This window comes from Sceloporus undulatus, chromosome 1, assembly GCF_019175285.1.
Source record: "Sceloporus undulatus isolate JIND9_A2432 ecotype Alabama chromosome 1, SceUnd_v1.1, whole genome shotgun sequence".
Taxonomy (NCBI): domain Eukaryota; kingdom Metazoa; phylum Chordata; class Lepidosauria; order Squamata; family Phrynosomatidae; genus Sceloporus; species Sceloporus undulatus.
The window spans coordinates 87,983,159-88,000,119 of NC_056522.1; the positions used below are offsets into that span (position 1 = coordinate 87,983,159).

Consider the following 16,961-nt stretch of genomic DNA (forward strand, 5'->3'; position numbering starts at 1 on the left):
AAAAAAAAAGAAACTAAACAAGAAAGAAAAACTTAGGTTTAGGCTTAGTGGTATGTATGTGTGTGCCTTCCAATCATCTGTCAACATATGGCAACTCTATGAATTTCATATGGTGAAAAGCCCCCCCCCCTTTTTTTTGAGTCACTCCTTGAAAATACAATCTCTAGATCCCTCAGCACCTGGAGCCCTTTCACGTTAACCTGGTGTTTACAGCACCTCCATTTTCTGGAACTGACAGCCATCTTATGTTAGAAAAACAGGAAAACTGTACTACTGTAAATTGCCAAAACCTAGTACAGTGTAATACACCAAGCAAGCTGTATGTAGTTGGGACAGGGCAAGTGAAACCAGGAAAGGGAGGGCATTTTTATATTACAAAATTACAGGGTTATGATCCTAGGATTTGCAGTTGGGGAAGTATCTAGAATTCTCATCTAGAGAGCCAAAGTGCCTCACCAAACGATATAATCCAGGATTCCACTGTTAAAGTATAGAGTGTATGAAAATGTTCAGATGTTACATAATGGACATGGTCATTCACTTTGCAGAAGCCTGGAATTGGCTGCAGCTGGGACTCAAACCAGCAGGTGATGTCCAAGGTCACAGTGTGTGCCAGAAGCACGTAGCAATGTGTAAATATACTGTGTCATCTTTGCAAGGGGGAAGATATTCCAAGATGCACAGGAACTTGTACATGAAGAGGCTAAACAAGGTGTCCATATAGCAAATGTGTATTTAAGCTCAGATGTCCGTTTGTACAGTTTGTGGGGTTTGTAGTTGGTGGATGGTGTTGGTAATTGTTCTCCCATGTGTCTTTGCAACAAATAAACAAAGTGCCTCTTCGGAGATAAGCCAGGTGTCGGTGTGCCTTTTATCTGGCAGCTGTTTTCCTGGCATGCTCCAGCAGCTTGCCAGTTGATTATCTTCACACAAGGTTTCCAAGTTTACTCTGCGAGCTCACATTTGCATCAGCATCCACGGTATAATGCCATGGCAGTTAAAATCGAATCACAGAGCTATAATTGTGTTGTGTGAAACGGCCCAGGGTCTCCAGCAGAAAAATTCAAAAAAGGCAATTCAGACCCCTCACTTGAACTTTAAGACTGTAGAGAACTACTTCAAGCCATATACCTAGCACAACATAAGGGAGATCTTTTGTGAGGTTTTATTTTTCTTTACACATATAAATTGCTTCCTAAAATTGTCCTTCTCCTCATATAGCTTAGAAAAGGAACAATTACTTTATCTCAATAAAGTTACTTCTTTGAAATTAAGGTGTAAATTAAGGACATTATGTTTTGCTTACTGAAAAGAAGTTTGAAAAATGTACTAAATTAAGACAAGAGGACTTCCATTCACAAGATTTTCTCACATGACAGAAGAAGAGTACATGCTTCCCCATTATCCTGTGTTCTGCTGTAAACATGAAACTAATGCTACAAGCCACAGGAATTCCTTGTTACTGGAGGTGCCTGATATACAGTGGATCCTTGTTATACGCTGGGGTTTGGTTCCAAGATCCCCCGTGTATAACAAAATCCGTGTATGCTCAAGTCCCATTAAGTATAATGACATAGCAAAATGGTGTCCCTAATAAAAAATGGAACATCAAGGTAAATTTATACTTTTTTGGAACATTTTCAAACCGTGTATGCTTAAATCCGTGTATAAGAAGGGCCGACTGTAACTTAGTTTTAGTTAATACAGATTCCTCCCTGTTAAGTGACTTTGTTGTGGTAGCAGTTGTCCATGTTCAAGTACAAGCTGCATTTGCAGAATCTATCATCACATGTTAAAATGGCAGATTTGGGCAAGAAATAGCATAGTCAAGAGCTTGCATGCACTCATATATAGTTTTGCTTGGCTTCTATGTCACATGAAAACCAGGTACTTCTAAGATTTCTATGACTTCTATGATTTGAACTGTGAAGACTCTGTTGACAGGCAATCACCAGAACTACTTTACATATACAGTCTTCTTTTTTTGGATAAAGTGCAGTGGGAAATTATATGCATTTATAAAATGAAATCAATTATAAGAGTTGGAAAGTCATGTCACTAATCCATGTCCATTCTAGAAAAGTTTTTCATCATTTACATGAGGAGGAAGAAAAAACAGGCAGCAGTTTACAGCCCTCCTGAACTACTGGGGAAGTAAATGACTGAATTATCATTTAACTTTCTACTTGCCTCTACCTTGCTGGTGACTGCCCTTGAGTCGATTCTAACCCATGGTGATCCTGTGAATAAGACATTTCTAGGACTCCCTGCCTTCCACTGTTCTGCTCAGTTCCTGCAAACCCATACCCATGACCTCTTTAATAGAGCCTATCCTTCTAGCATGAGGCCTTGCTCTCTTTCTGCTTCCCTCTACCTTTCCTAGCATTATTTTTTCCCCAATGAGTCATGGCTTATCATGATGTGTCCAAAGTACAACAGCCTCAGTTTTGTCATCTTGGCTTCCAGGGAGATTTCTGGCTCAATCTGTTCTAGGACCCATTTGTTGTCTTTTTGGCTTTCCATGGGATCCTCAGTACTCTTCTCCAACCACATCTGAAATGAACTGATTTTCTTCCTATCTTCTTTCTTAACTCACCAGCTCTCACATCCATACATGGTAATAGGGAAAACAATGGCTTTGTGTTAGTTGGATATCTTTGCATTTTAGAATCTTTTCTAGTTCTTTCATAGCCACCCTCCCCTTCTTAATTTTCTTCTGATTTCCTGACTGCAAACCCCATTTCTATCATTGTTTGATCCCAGGTATGAGGATTCTTTTACAACTTCTGTTTCTTCATTACTGAATTTGTCTAGATTATCTGTCATCATTATTTTTGCTTTAGTCCTGCCTTTGTACGTTCTTCCTTGATCTTCTTTAGCAGTTGTTCCAGGTCTTACGCTAGCATTATGGTCTGTGTATCCTAGACTGTTGATATTTCTTCTACCTATTTTCACCCCTCCTTCTTCTGTGTTCAAGCCTGCTTTCCTTAAAATATGTTTTGCATATAAGTTAAACAGGTAGGATGCAGCCTTGTCTGATCCCTTTGCCAACTGGGAACCATTCTGTTTCCCCCTGTTCTGTTCTGACAGTGGTCTCTTATCCTAAGTACAGATTTCTGATCAGGACTATCAGATGTGTTGGCACTTCCATGTCTTTAAGGGTGTTCCATAGCCTTTCATGATCTATGCAGTCAAAGGCTTTGCTGGTGGCACCCTGGTGGCGCAGTGGTTAAATGCCATTACTGCAGCCACTCACTCAAAACCATAAGGTTGTGAGTTTAATACCAGCGAAGGGCTCAAGCTTGACTCAGGCTTGCATCCTTCTGAAGTCGCTAAAATGAGTTCCCTGATTGCTGAGGACAATTAGCTTACAGTTGTAAACCACTTAGACACTGTTAATTCAGTATGAAGCAATATATAAATGAAGCTGTTTGTTTTGTTTTGTTTGTAGCGCACACTGAATGACCAAAAAGACCCCACACATGAATTCCCACCCCAATCTTTGAAGCCAAGAAATTGCCCATTTATTTTCTTCTACCATAATGTAAGATTAGGCAAAATTTCATGTCTTTCAAAACAGCATCCCTTAAGAACTTAATTAACAGGTTGCATGAATATAACAAACAACTGCAATGCACATAAAACTGCTGCAATGCAGTGAGATCACTAAGAACAATTACCACAGACAGGATCTGAAAATGATGGCAGGCTCACTCAGAAAACATCAATATATAATACACCAACACTGACACTGTCTATATACTGTGTGAGTAAATAAATGAATTAAACAAGGTGATTCTGAAGGAAAGGCTAGTGTGGACTGGACTGTGGATTGCTTGAATGCTTGCTTGAATGCTTTCTTAAATCCTTCACTGTTGATTTCATGAATTTGTACTGTTGGGCAAACCAGTGAGAGGAAGGTGTAACTTTACAGTCACCATCCCCATTGCATATTATAGAGCTTATTACTCATAAAGTGACACAAAGGTGAGGCATGCAGTACCAGCAACAGAGAGTTCAGTCTCTTCTGAGAATAGTTTTCCTCTTCCTTTGGTTCCCTGATTAGTGTGTAAACATTTGAAGGAAGGGCAGCATATAACTTACTGTACAAATAAATTAAACAAATAAAATTTTAAAGTAGTAAATTATTTAAAACACCCAGTTCGGTGAACTAGTGTTGAATTCTGTGACTCAGTGAAGGTGAGTAGGCCAGTAATGCTTATGACCTGAGAAATTGCAACACAGATCTGTATCAAGACCTATTTTATATACCAGAGGTGACTGTCATAGGAATAATGACATTTATCTCATTCTTGACTCTTATAATAGAAGTCTTTTCTCTAGCAAATAGCTTGGTCATTCATTTCCCTTAGTTCTAGAAGACTTTAGTTGTTTTTTTTTAAAAAAATCTTTGCTTCAGAGGCTAACACTTCCTTTCATAAACCAAGACTAAACCTTTTTTGGCCCCTACATATCTCAATATTTCTAAAGACAGCATGTCAAAAGTTGAGCAGAATGACTATCACATGCTCAAGCCCTTTTATATCCTTTTAGAAAACATGCTTTATTGAGAGTTTGCAGATTTGGTACAGTGAAGGCATCTGGTTCTGAAATTAATTTGTAGGAATATTTTGAACCTTACATTAGCAGTCTAAAAAAACCCCAACTAAATATCAGCGCTTAGGATTTTAAAGCTAGTAGCCAGTACATCTGCTGTCAGAATACTTAAAAGGAGATTTTCAAAGTGAGACATTTTAACATGCTTCTGGAGCTTTAAAGTCTCATGGGAAAGGATTTTTATTTTATTTCTTTTTATTTTTAGACTACTGTAGCCTCATGAGGAAACTTTTCAGAATATATTAATTTTGCTGCTAAACTCACTGGGTGACCTTGGCCCAGTCACACATTCTCAGCCCAGAAAACACTGTGATAGATTTGCCTTAAGGTCACCATAAGATAAACAGGTAAAGCCCTCTCGACCCTTGCCCATCTTGGCTGACTGTTCAGGGAGGAGATGCTGTAAAATCACTGCTTCAGACTATAATAAATGCATCCCTTAGAGAGGGGAAATTTCCATCAGTACTTAAACATGCAGTGGTTAAGCCACTCTTAAAGAAACCCTCTCTAGATCCCCTGATAAGGAACAACTATAGGCCAGTCTCTTTACTACCATTTTTGGGCAAGGTGATCGAGAGGGCAGTCACCTTCCAACTCCAGGCTGTCTTTGATGAAGCTGATTATCTGGACCCATTTCAAACTGGCTTTAGGGCAGGATATGGAGCAGAGACTGCCATGGTCGCCCTGGTCAATGATCTCTGTCTGTGCATTGACAGGGGAAGTGTGACCCTGTTGGTGCTCTTGGACATCTCAGCGGCATTTGATACCATGGACCATGATATCCTTCTGGAGCGCCTGAGGGGGTTAGGTACTGGGGGCACTGCGCTCCAATGGTTCCGTTTCTACCTCTCAGACAGATTCCAGATGGTGATGCTGGGGGACAATTTTTCTCGTAAAAGAGAACTGACATCTGACGTCCCTCAGGGCGCCATTCTGTCCTCCATGCTTTTTAACATTTACATGAAGCCGCTGGGAGAGATCATCCGGAGACATGGAGCGTAGTGTTATCAATATGCCGATGACACCCAAATTCACTTCTCTATGTCTCCGACTGCTGCAGTGACTAAGGATGGCATCTCTCCTCTGAATGCCTGCCTTGAGTCAGTAATGGGCTGGATGAGGGAAGACTAACTCAAGCAGAATCCAGAGAAAACAGAGGTGCTCGTGATAGGTGCCCCTAGTCCAGGGAAGGAGATTTCCCAACCCATTATTGACAGGGTCACACTTCCCCTGAAGAATGAAGTTCGCAGTTTGGGAGTGCTCCTGGGCTCATCTCTACAGTTGACATCTCAGGTGGAGGCGATAGCCAGGAGTGCATGGTGTCAGCTTCGGCTGATATGCCAACTGCGTCCCTACCTGGCTCAGGGGGATCTTGAAACAGTAGTACACTCACTGGTAACCTCTCGTTTAGATTTCTGTAATGCGCTCTACATGGGGCTACCTTTGTACCAAGTTCAAAAGCTCCAACTGATTCAGAATGCTGCGGCCAGACTGATCACCAGGACACCGAGATCAGAGCACATTACACCAGTGTTGAAATCTCTACATTGGCTGCCAATTAGCTTCCAGGCGCAATACAAAGTGCCCGTTATTACCTATAAAGCCTACATGGTCTGGGCCCGAGTTACTTATGGGAACGCCTCTCCCTACATAATCTGCCCCGCACTCTCAGAACATCTAGCACAAAAATATTAGAACACCCCAACACCAGGTTGAAAACTAGCTCTTGTAAAACATTTTCTGTGATGGCCCCTAGACTTTGGAACAACTTATCAGAAGAGATCTGTCTTATATCTTCTTTGGAAGCCTTCAAGAGGGCATTGGAGATGGATCTCTTCCGGCGGGCCTATCCAATGGATCTCCTCTAATCTGATTTTGAATATCTGAATACGATAACTCGATTCTCACGACTGTGAGCAATACTGTAACAACTCTTCCCTTTTTATTTCTGATTGATGTATTTTGTATTGTCTATGTATTTTATGATGTTTTTATTGTGTAATCCCACTTCGATCTGAAGGGAGAAGCAGGAGATATAAATAAAAAATTATTATTATTATTTATTATAAGTCAGAAACTACCTGAAGGCATGCAACAACAATTCTGCATTCCATCTATGAAGCCTTTGTCCGCTCTTTCCACATGACAACAAACTTGCTCCAGAAAGTCAGTTTTCGTAATTCAAACCCTGCATGTCAAGCTCTGCGATCAGATAAGCAGCAATCCCACTGTTTCCTGCCTGCCTTCTTTTCTTCTTTGCTGTTCACTGCCCAGACCACAGAATGGTTCCCTTGGTGCAGGGGCTCTCCTAGCTTTTCCAAAGGCATTATGGTGGTTGTACACATTGCTATGCACTTCCTTAGAACACGTACTGATGTAATATCCTGTTTGGATTACTATAACATGCTCTACATGGGGCTGTTCAGAAACTTCAGCAGTTCCAAAATGCTGCAGCTGGACTGCTGGCTCAGGCTGGTTCCTGGGAACACATAGCTCCCTTGTTGAAACAGCTTCATGGGGTACTGGTCTGTTCCCAGGAAGAAGTGCTGGTCAGGACTTTAAAACGCTATATTATATGGGAGAGCCATAATGGTATAGGTGTGAGCATTGAACTAGGACTCTGTAGACCAGGGCTTGAATCCCGGCTCAGCCATGTAAACCCACTGGGTGACTTTGGGCAAATCACACACTCTCAGCCTCTGATGATGGCAATGCCAAACCCCCTCTAAAGAAACTTGCCAAGAAAACCTCATGATAGGTTTGCTTTAGGATCACCATAAGGCAGAAATGACTTGAAGGCACACAATGACAATATGGCTTAGAAAGCTTGTATCTTTCGATATGAACCTGTCCAAGTATTAAAATATTTAGGAGAGGGTTTTCTGTCTGTCTCACCACCTTCCCAGGCTTGCTTGGTATGCACACAAAAGAACAGAAGTTATGGAACTCCCTCACAAGGCAGGCTCAGTTGATGCCCTTGGTTGGCCAGCAGGTAGAAACTTTCCTCTTTAATCAAGATTGCAGCCTTTTACTGTTTGGTAGAAGGTGTTATCGCAGTGTTGCGATAATATCTAGTAAGTGCTTATAATTCTTTTTAAAAGTTTTTGTATCTCATAATGTATGCTGCGTTGAGTCCCATTTTGGGAGGAAGGCATGGAATAAACCCGATAACTTAAAATAAATGCAGTATCAAGCATTTTTTTTAAAAAAATTGTACAGTACTATTTCAGTTCCATGTTATTTCAATAGCCAGCAAGCCAACATGGAGGAAGTCCTCATTCCTCTGCTTCTTATTGCATTTAAATGGCCAATTATATCGCTGAATACACTTTCTGACTTTGAGCAGTAGTGGCTAGAGAGGCTCTCTTTTTTGACACCATATTCATAATTGGCTTTGCTATAGTACCTGGGCAAATACTGACCAATAATGGAACAACACATTACAGTATATGGATATGACTTACCAGTATTTCTTCTAAGTACACTGGAGGCAATTTTAGGCTGAGCAGAAGATATTCGTTTAGCAGTATTGATGGCTACAGAAGCATCAATAAAGCTTCCTTTTGATTGGCCAGAAATAAGCAAACAAGCACTCACACTTCAATGGGTTTTATAAAGCAACACAGCACTTTTAGGGTCCCAAATACCCTGAAAGGACAAGATCCCATCTGAACTTGGAAGCTAAGATGGGTCAGACTTGACTGGGAACATCAGGGAATACCAGATCCTATATGCTATATTTCACAGCAAACCACCTCTGAGCATTCCTTACAAAAACCCAGTAAAATTATAGGGTGACCATAAATCAACAGGTGACTTTTAGACAAAAAGACACACACTTAGAGAAACTCAAATATAGTTTTGTCATGTGTGCGTTATCTGTTTGCCTTTTACGGACTAGTTCACCAGAACAATTCATATTTTCAGTGCCCCCCCCCCCTCGTGTTTGGAGATGTTTTGGAGATTCCCAAAATTTCTGGGGGATTTTGTTATTTAATTCTTATTCAGTAGCTGTTTGCATCCCATCAAAACATGTTAACCTGGACTGAAAGCTGAAATCTTATACAGTGGTACCCCGGGATACGAAAGCACCGCCTTACGAAATTTCCGGGATACGAAAAAATCCCATAGGAAAAAACTGTTCCGGGTTACGTTTTTTTCGGCTTACGAAAAATTTTTTTGGTGCTTTTCGGCGCTTTTTCGCACGAAACGCGGCTTTCCAGCGCTAGCGCCTATGGCTTTTTCGGGTTACGAAAAAAATCAGGTTACGAACGCCGCGGCGGAACGAATTAATTTCGTAACCCGAGGCACCACTGTATTTGCTTGCCTCAGTGTAAAACTCATTGAATGAAGTTTTCTGAAGGCTACACATGTCTAGGACTGTCTGAATCGCACATCATAGTGAGATTGTAAAGGAAACACGCTGTTACATGTTGCTCAATCACTCCTGTTTGACTACTTCTTCCACCAAAATACAGGTGCAAATGAACCTTTGATATTAGCAAACAAAAAAGAAATTTGGTATTAGCAAACAAAAAAGAATCTCTGAAAATGCCAGTCGCAGATGCTGGTGAAACGTCAGGAATAAACTCTTCTGGAACACATAGCCCGAAAAACCCACAAAAAACTATAAATAAGAAATTGCTTAAATACAGCAATGAACAGATATAAAACTCAACTCCCAGTTCTCAAAAGATGAATGTACATGTCTGCTAAAATTGTGTTTCTGACATGCATTGACATTTGGAACAATAGTAACCTAGCAAAACCCATGTAAAACTGTGATAGCACAAAATCCTTTTTTCCATTTTTGGGATATACGATCATAAAGCTTCATTAAATATAGAGTAATGGGAGCTAGAACCTGATTAAGGACCAGGCCTCAACATTCACCAAGGACTTTCTTGCAGCTTCTAACCTTTGTCACTCTCTTGAACAGCAAAGCAAGACAGAATTGCAGCCAAAGTGGGGCCACCAAGAAAAAAAGGGGACACAACAGCACTCCCAAGATTTACAAAAACACAAAAAATAGTTAAGAGGATTGATAAGGCCCACCTATCAGACCCAGTAAAGTTTGAGTAAGCATGAATAGAGGTATAGATTTTTTTTAAAAAAAAATGGAAATTGATAGACCAGAAAATCCTGTTGTGCTGACTGCCACACTGAAAAAGAACACTCCAAATTACAACATTTTAATGCAGAGCTCATTTGTTTTCAACAGCAATCAGATATCCAAAATTAGAATGCTTCAGGGCAGACACATTTCATAATTCCTCTGGATACTATCTGAGCAGTCTTTTCATCAACCTGATCTGGGCACTTGAAATCCTTAGATACTAAGGTGATAAATCTTCTAGTAACCTACATGAATTTACAGGTAATGTCACTATACAACAGGCTTTTATTATGGCACTGAGGAAGTGTGAATTGGTGGACATGGATAGAAAAAATGAGAATTCTTTTTGTGAGCAGACAAATGTATTGCTGCCACTGTCTTCTTATATGGTAGTTTATATCTTTGGACTTTGGAATAACTTTTCCTAGGGTATTTCAACATTTCTTATGTCGTCTACACTTCTGTCATGGAGGGTTCATTCTGTTCTATTCCATTGTTCACTTCTATCAGGCAGAATTAATATTTTCTGGAGAGAAAACCACACGAACATACATCTGGGCCTCAATTAATGAAGTAGGCACACTCCTAAGCATTGGTCCTTTTGAATAAAATTTGGGGGCACAGGCAGAAATCGCCAAAAAGCAACAGAGATAAGTTCCTAAATCAACACATTTCAATGAATTTTTTTAAAATCAAAACACTACAAAAGGCTTCTCCAACACAGTATCCTCAAAACATTTGGGACTATAGATCACATTATGAAACATATTCTGACTGAGATTGATCAGTGGTAGCTGGCACAACAGCTATGTCAGTGGGGAGGTGACTCCAATTTAGGTTTTGGTCTAAGTTTTAAAGGAACTAAGGTACTGAATCATACCCCCAAAATAGGTGTGGCACTTTGGATATAACTTCTTTAAATTCTTGAACAGATTCACACACATCCTGATGTGAGAGCCAACAGCTGCCACTGCTAAAGACTGCCTATAGTCCAAACACCTGGAGAATCACTAGACTGATTCTCTGATTCAGGTGTGTCTAAGACACAATACTCCGCCTCTATTACATTGCTGGCAGATTCAGCTTGCTTTCTGCTCACCTGTCAAGCAAAATGACATGCTCACAAGGTAGATTTCCCATTACTACAAAAGCTTAGTCACAGGGTTGTTTAAAAAAAAGGGGGCCATCAAGCTGGAAGAGCAGTATTCATCACCTGCAGGGCAGAACTATTCCAAAATCTCACCTTGACAAAACAGAGGATGCATCTACACTGTAAAAATAATGCCATTTGACACCACTTTAAACTGCCATAGCTCTGTCCTACAAAATCCTGGGACTTGTAGTTTTGTGAGGCACCAGCATGCTTTGGCAGACCTTGTAAAACTACAAATACCAGGATCCCATAAGATGCAGCTTCAGCTATTAAAGTAGTATCAAACTCCATTAATTCTGCAGTGTAGATGTACCCTGAGAAGCATAGTGTGCAGTGATTAACATGATGGACTGAAGCTTAGGAGACCCAGGTTCAAAGTCTCACTCATCCATGAAAACTCAGGGGCCCATTCACACTACGGAAATAACCTGGTGTGAAACCAGGTTATTTCTATGATGTTCCCACTGGCCCCGAATGCAAAAAAAACCTCCGTTTAAACAGGTGTATTCAACACTGGGTCCTCAAGTGCGATATTTTATGAGTGCCTCAATGATCAGGATTTTCGGTAGTGTGCATATGCTACCAAATCAATCCAGATCATACTGCATCATTCATAGAAATTGAGGTGCCTTCATTTTTAATCGATATAAGTAGCAACAGGGTTAAAATGGCACAGAGAGATCTGACAACAAGAAACGTAGTGGGAATGTCGATCTGGTACTGTATCACCGTAGAGATCTGGATCTCCTCGGGACAAAAAAGTAAGTGTGAATGCCTATTCAATGTGTGATCTTGGGCCAGTCCTGCACAGTTTGGCCTTCCTCACACAGCTGCTGTCACATAATGTGATAACATCCATGTATATTATCTTAAAGTAATTGGCAAGAAGACAATGTAGATGTCATATGTATAACCAAAAAGACAGCCATAGTGAGCAATACTGACATTCATTTTTACCCTTTCTAATGGGCCATGGGTTGGAAGTATATGATGGCTATACAGCTGTTGTTGAACTATAACTCCCATTGCCAGCACTGCCATTAGTAAAGAATGCTGTGAGCTGCCATCCAACATCTGGAGAGCCACATTAATCCCAGCCCTACATTAGACAGTAACACAGCAACTAGGGGTGGCACTTTGTTAAAAATTTGACTAACTTTATAAAGAGCAGAATCACAAATAGCATGTTTATGCTAATGGAAAGATAGGCAAAATAGTGGCAACATATCTACTCCTATAAATTCGCAGCTGTTTTGTTAACAAACAACAAATAAAAATTACTCATAGTATGTAGAATAGTCTTGTTGAAACAATTATCACAGTTCCATCATAAACTGAAAGTTGAACAACTTGCTTAATTGCACCCTGGTTAAAGTAAGCTTGTGTGTAAGAAGCTGAAATAATGCTGTCAGCTGTCAACAATCTTTCCTGCCCAAATATGTCACCCAAAAGCCTACAAAGTTTTGCAATTACTTTTTGTAATTACAGATCCCAGGACCCCCCAACAAAGATGGCCAGTGGCCACACTCTGCCTACACCAAAGTCACTTTGAAGTTGTACCTATTCCGCTAAGTGAGGAAAGCAATGCTTCTACTCTTAGTGCAAATAAAATAAATTCACATTTTTAGCTGTTACTCCTAATCCTCTTGTTCCCATTATAAGAAATAATGGCTGCACCTCAAAATAACAGTGTTGAGAAGAGAATGCTGATCCCACACTGGAAGACTGTCAACTTGGCAAAATAAGGGGGGGAAATCCTTCTTGCTTTTTTTCTGCTACATAAAATGGCTTATAATTCTAAAAGCAGGCCAAAATGGAAGCTGACAATTCTCTAAACTTGGGGAAAGAGGAACCAAAGAAAAAACTTAAAGGAAGTGTTAAAAGGCAGCCAGAAGAAGGCTTTTCTTCCCAAAAAACATCTTTGCACAGGATACTCATTGCAGAACAGTGATGTAACGAAAGAAATGGCACATCAAAAAACTCTTTGCAATTTACAGTTGCCAGAAGACAGAATTTAAAAAGAGAGAAAAAGAAAGCACTCCTAGTTCAACTAAAAGGGTACCGCAGATTCTAGATGGTGGCTCTAATTTTAGAAAATGCACCATTTTAAACAGATTACCAGAATCCCAAATTTGGAAACAGAACATATGGAAAGAAATTGCCAGCTACTGAGGTGTCATTAAAAATTTCTGTAAAACTTACTGCAAAAAGAAGTTACTTTGTGGATGACAACTATCAGAACTTACCAGCCAGCACTGTTTCCAGTTTCCTATCTCTAAATCAACACAAAAGATCTCCATCCCTTCCTTTCCTTCTCAGCAGTATGACATTCAGACTGAGAGAGAAAAAGAGAAAGTAATTCCCCCTATGGATTCACTGAGCTTCATGACTAAGGGTTCATCTACACTGTAGAAATAATGCCGTTTGCTGCCACTTCAAGTGCAGTAGGTCCATCCCACAGAATCCTGGGATTTGTAGTTTTACAACATCTTTATGGGAGTTGCAGTTCTACAAGGCCTTTAGCTTCTCCATCAAAGAGTGCTGGGGCACTGCAAAACTACAGCGTGGTACAAACCGCCCAAAAGGGGCAGCCTGCCGGCACCTGTTCTTCCACTGGAGGGAAGCCTTAGCCGCCAAACCACGAGGCTTCCCGCCGGCGGAAAAAGAACCGGCAAAAAGCGGGTTCTTTTGAAGCCATGGCAGCAGCGTAACAAGTGTGCCACTGGTGCACTTGTAAGTGCCGCATGGCACTTACTTAACAATGGCAGCACCCATGTATACAGGGCGCTGCCATTGTTACGCCTTCATCATGTGCGAGGGTTGTGAGGCATGTGGGTGCTCCACCATCAGCCAACCCCTAGCACGTGATGAGGGCGCCTAAAAGGCCTGTATGTACTGGGCCTAATATCCCAGGATTCCATGGGATGGAGCCCTGGCAGTTAAAGTGGTGTCAAACTGCATTATTTCCACAGTGTAGATCAAGGCTTCCCAAACTTTGGTCCTCCAGGTGTTTTGGACTTCAGCTCCCAGAAATCCCAGCCAGATTGCCCAAGAGTTAGGGATTCTGGGAGGTGAAGACCAAAGTTTGGAAATCACCCTAAGTTTTATGGCCACAGTCCTCCTAGCCCCATTCAGCATGCTGCGTTAACTACACCACACTGACTTTCCATGTGGAAATTGCTCAGAACCAAAAAAAAGCCCAGAAAGTTCCTGTCCAAACTCTAGTTCCACAACAAACTACAGTGGACCCTTGGAATCTGCTGGGGTTTGGTTCCAGGACCCCCATGGACACCAAAATCTGTGGATGCACAAGTCCCATGAAATACAGTGACACAGTAAAGTGGTGGCAAAATCAAGGTTTCTGAGGTCTGTATTTTTAAAAATATTTTCAAAGTGTGGATAGTTGAATTCATGGATAAAGAATCACTAGAAACAGAAGGCCGACTGTATGCTTCCCAGAACTCCATAGTGAGCCCTGGCAGTTAAAGTGGTGTCAATGTGGTTTATTTCTGTTATGCAGATGCAGCCCTGATCCCCCTATGGAGCACTCCCTTGCTCCTCACCCTCAATGTCCCACAGCTGCAACCTCACCAGGATCGAGCTTGGCATGGTGGTTTAAGTGTTGGACCAGGACACTGGGAGTTCAGGGTTTTAATCCTTGCTCGGCCGTGGAAACCAGGTGAACCTATGTGTCTAGGTGAACTGATCATAGGCTCAGCTACGGAAGCAGGTGAACTTAGGTGTCCAGGTGAACCTATCCAAGACGTTTATCACACAAAGGAGATTGGGAGTTTTCTGCATATCCTAGAAAAATTATGTAGTTATGCAAAATAATTTCACACAATGTCGCACATTAAAGTGGTCACAAAGAAGGATTAATGTGCATCTTTTTACTTTCGGGATTTCTGCGACAATGCATTTCCGATATCACTTTATTTGTGCAATTGCATGTGATAATCATTTGTGAAATGACTTGCTCTATTTGTGGGATGCTTTAAATGTGCTTTAATCTCTCCTTAATGCCGAAATTAGCCCCAGTGTGATAAACACCATCAGCTCAGCCATGGAAACCAGGTGAACGTATGTGTCCAGGTGAAAGTATCATAGGCTCATCCATGGTGAGCCTATGGAGTTTATCACACTGGGGCTGATTTTGGCATTAAAGAGAGATCAAAGTGCATGTAAAACATCCCACAAATGAAGTGAAAATGGGGAGTCATTGCACAAATGATTATTACACACAATTGCACAAATAAAGTGATACTGGCCATGCTTTATCGCTGAAGGTATCATAGGTGCAGCCATGGACACCGGGCAAACCTATGTGTCCAGGTGAAGCTATCATAGGCTCAGCCGTGGAAACCAGGGGAAGCTATCATAAAGTGTCCTTGTCAAGTTTCTTCAGAGGGCTGACCTTGGGTATGTCCCACTCTCTCAGCCTCAGAGGACGGCCATGAGGGCCAAGCTCCTCTGCAGAAACTTGCCAAGGAAACCCTACGACAGGCTCGCCCTAAGTCAGAAACGACTTGGAGGTCCCCAACAACAACGACAGCACAAAGAACCCTGCGGAAAGCAAAGAAGCATCTGGAGGCTGACCTGCGATGTCCCAGAGCTGGAGCCTGACCAGGGTGCGGGTGTCCCAGTGGAGGACCTTGAGGGCGAAGTCCACCCCGATGGTGGCCCGGTAGTGCTGGGAGAAGAGCTGGTGCACGTAGCGCTTGATGATGCTGGTCTTGCCCACGCCCAGCTCCCCGATCACCAGCACCTTGAAGAGGTGCTCCCGGCTCTCCGAGGCCCCGGAGCCGCTGCTACTGGTGGGAGCCGTGGTGGAGATGGTGGTGGTGGTGTTACTACTACTACTACCACCTCCTCCTCCTCTCTCCCCTCCAGCCATTGTCTCCCTCCTCAGCTCTCTCCAGCCTCTGGACGCAGAGGAGCTCCCTTTGTGTGCTCCAAGTCCTCTGGATGGAGGGCAAAAATGGAGAGGGTCCAACCCAAAGGAAGGGAGGGCAGCACCTGACTGGAGTCACAGGACGCGGAAACCCGGCAAGTTATAAAACTCCTCCAAGGGGAGGAGGCAGCCAAGCTCAGCCCAGGAGAGAGAGAGAGGCCAGGGAGGAGGAGGAGGGCCAAAGGGAGGCTGCCCTGACTGGGAAGGGAAGAGTAGCAGCTCTCTCGGGGGGAGCAGGCGTCCTCCATTTCCGCCTCCTCCTGCCCGGGAGGAATGCCCCAACGCCCTCCAGTTGGAGCAAGGATTTCTGTTTCTTTTGTTGCAACTTTTGTGACTCGCTGAAAGGAAGAAGTTGGCAGCCGGAGCTTCCCTAGACTTCAGTCTACTTCCTGAGATGCATCTGAGGAAGTAGGCTTGAGTCGACCAAAGCTCCTGGTGTCAACTCCTTATCTCAAAGGTGCTACAAGAGCTCTCCACACACCGATTCCGCAGACTAACTAACCCGACTCTATCTTGGTGTTTTTACCTCAGGGGTGACCAGGCGTCCTCCTTTTTCCAGGGCCTGCCCTCCATTTCAGCCTCCTGCCCAGAAGGAATGCTCAAACATCCTCCAACTTGAGCAAAAGTTTCTATTTCCTTTGGGAGTTTTACGTGGAGAGATGCTGCAGCACCTTTGAGATTCACTGAAAGAAAGAAGGTGGCAGCCAGAGCTTTCCTAGACTCCAGTCTACTTCCTCAGATGCAATGCACTGCATCTGAGGAAAAGTCAGTTGAAGTCTAGAAAGCTCCTGCTGCCAATTTCCTTCAGTTAGTTTCAAAGGTGCTGCAGGATCTCTCTACATACTGATTTCACAGACTGACACGGCTATATCTTGGTGTTTTTACCTCAGGGTGAGCAGACATCCTCCTTTTCCAGGACCGGGCCTCCATTTCAGCCTTATGTCCAGGAGAAATTCTCAAATATCCTCCATTCTGAGCAGGTTTAAAAAGAATGAATGTACATTTCTAGGAGTGACCCAATGTCCTCCTTTTTTCAGGACCTGCCCTCCATGTCAGCCTTCCAAGAGGAATGCCCAAATGCCCTCCATTCTGAGCATTGCTGAGAAGCATGCACTTACATTTCC

At 42.3% G+C, this 16,961-nt stretch overlaps 1 protein-coding gene across 1 annotated transcript in view; it reads right to left on the minus strand.

Moving 5' to 3' along the window:
- The window catches only part of RAB32 (RAB32, member RAS oncogene family), a 34,191-nt gene extending 18,271 nt beyond the window's left edge, over positions 1–15,920 (minus strand). Inside the window, exon 1 of the mRNA XM_042446886.1 lies at positions 15,483–15,920. Coding sequence (XP_042302820.1) covers positions 15,483–15,780 — 298 coding nt within the window. The 5' untranslated portion in view covers positions 15,781–15,920. The remainder of the gene's footprint in view (positions 1–15,482) is intronic.
- Between the last annotated feature and the right edge of the window lie 1,041 nt (positions 15,921–16,961).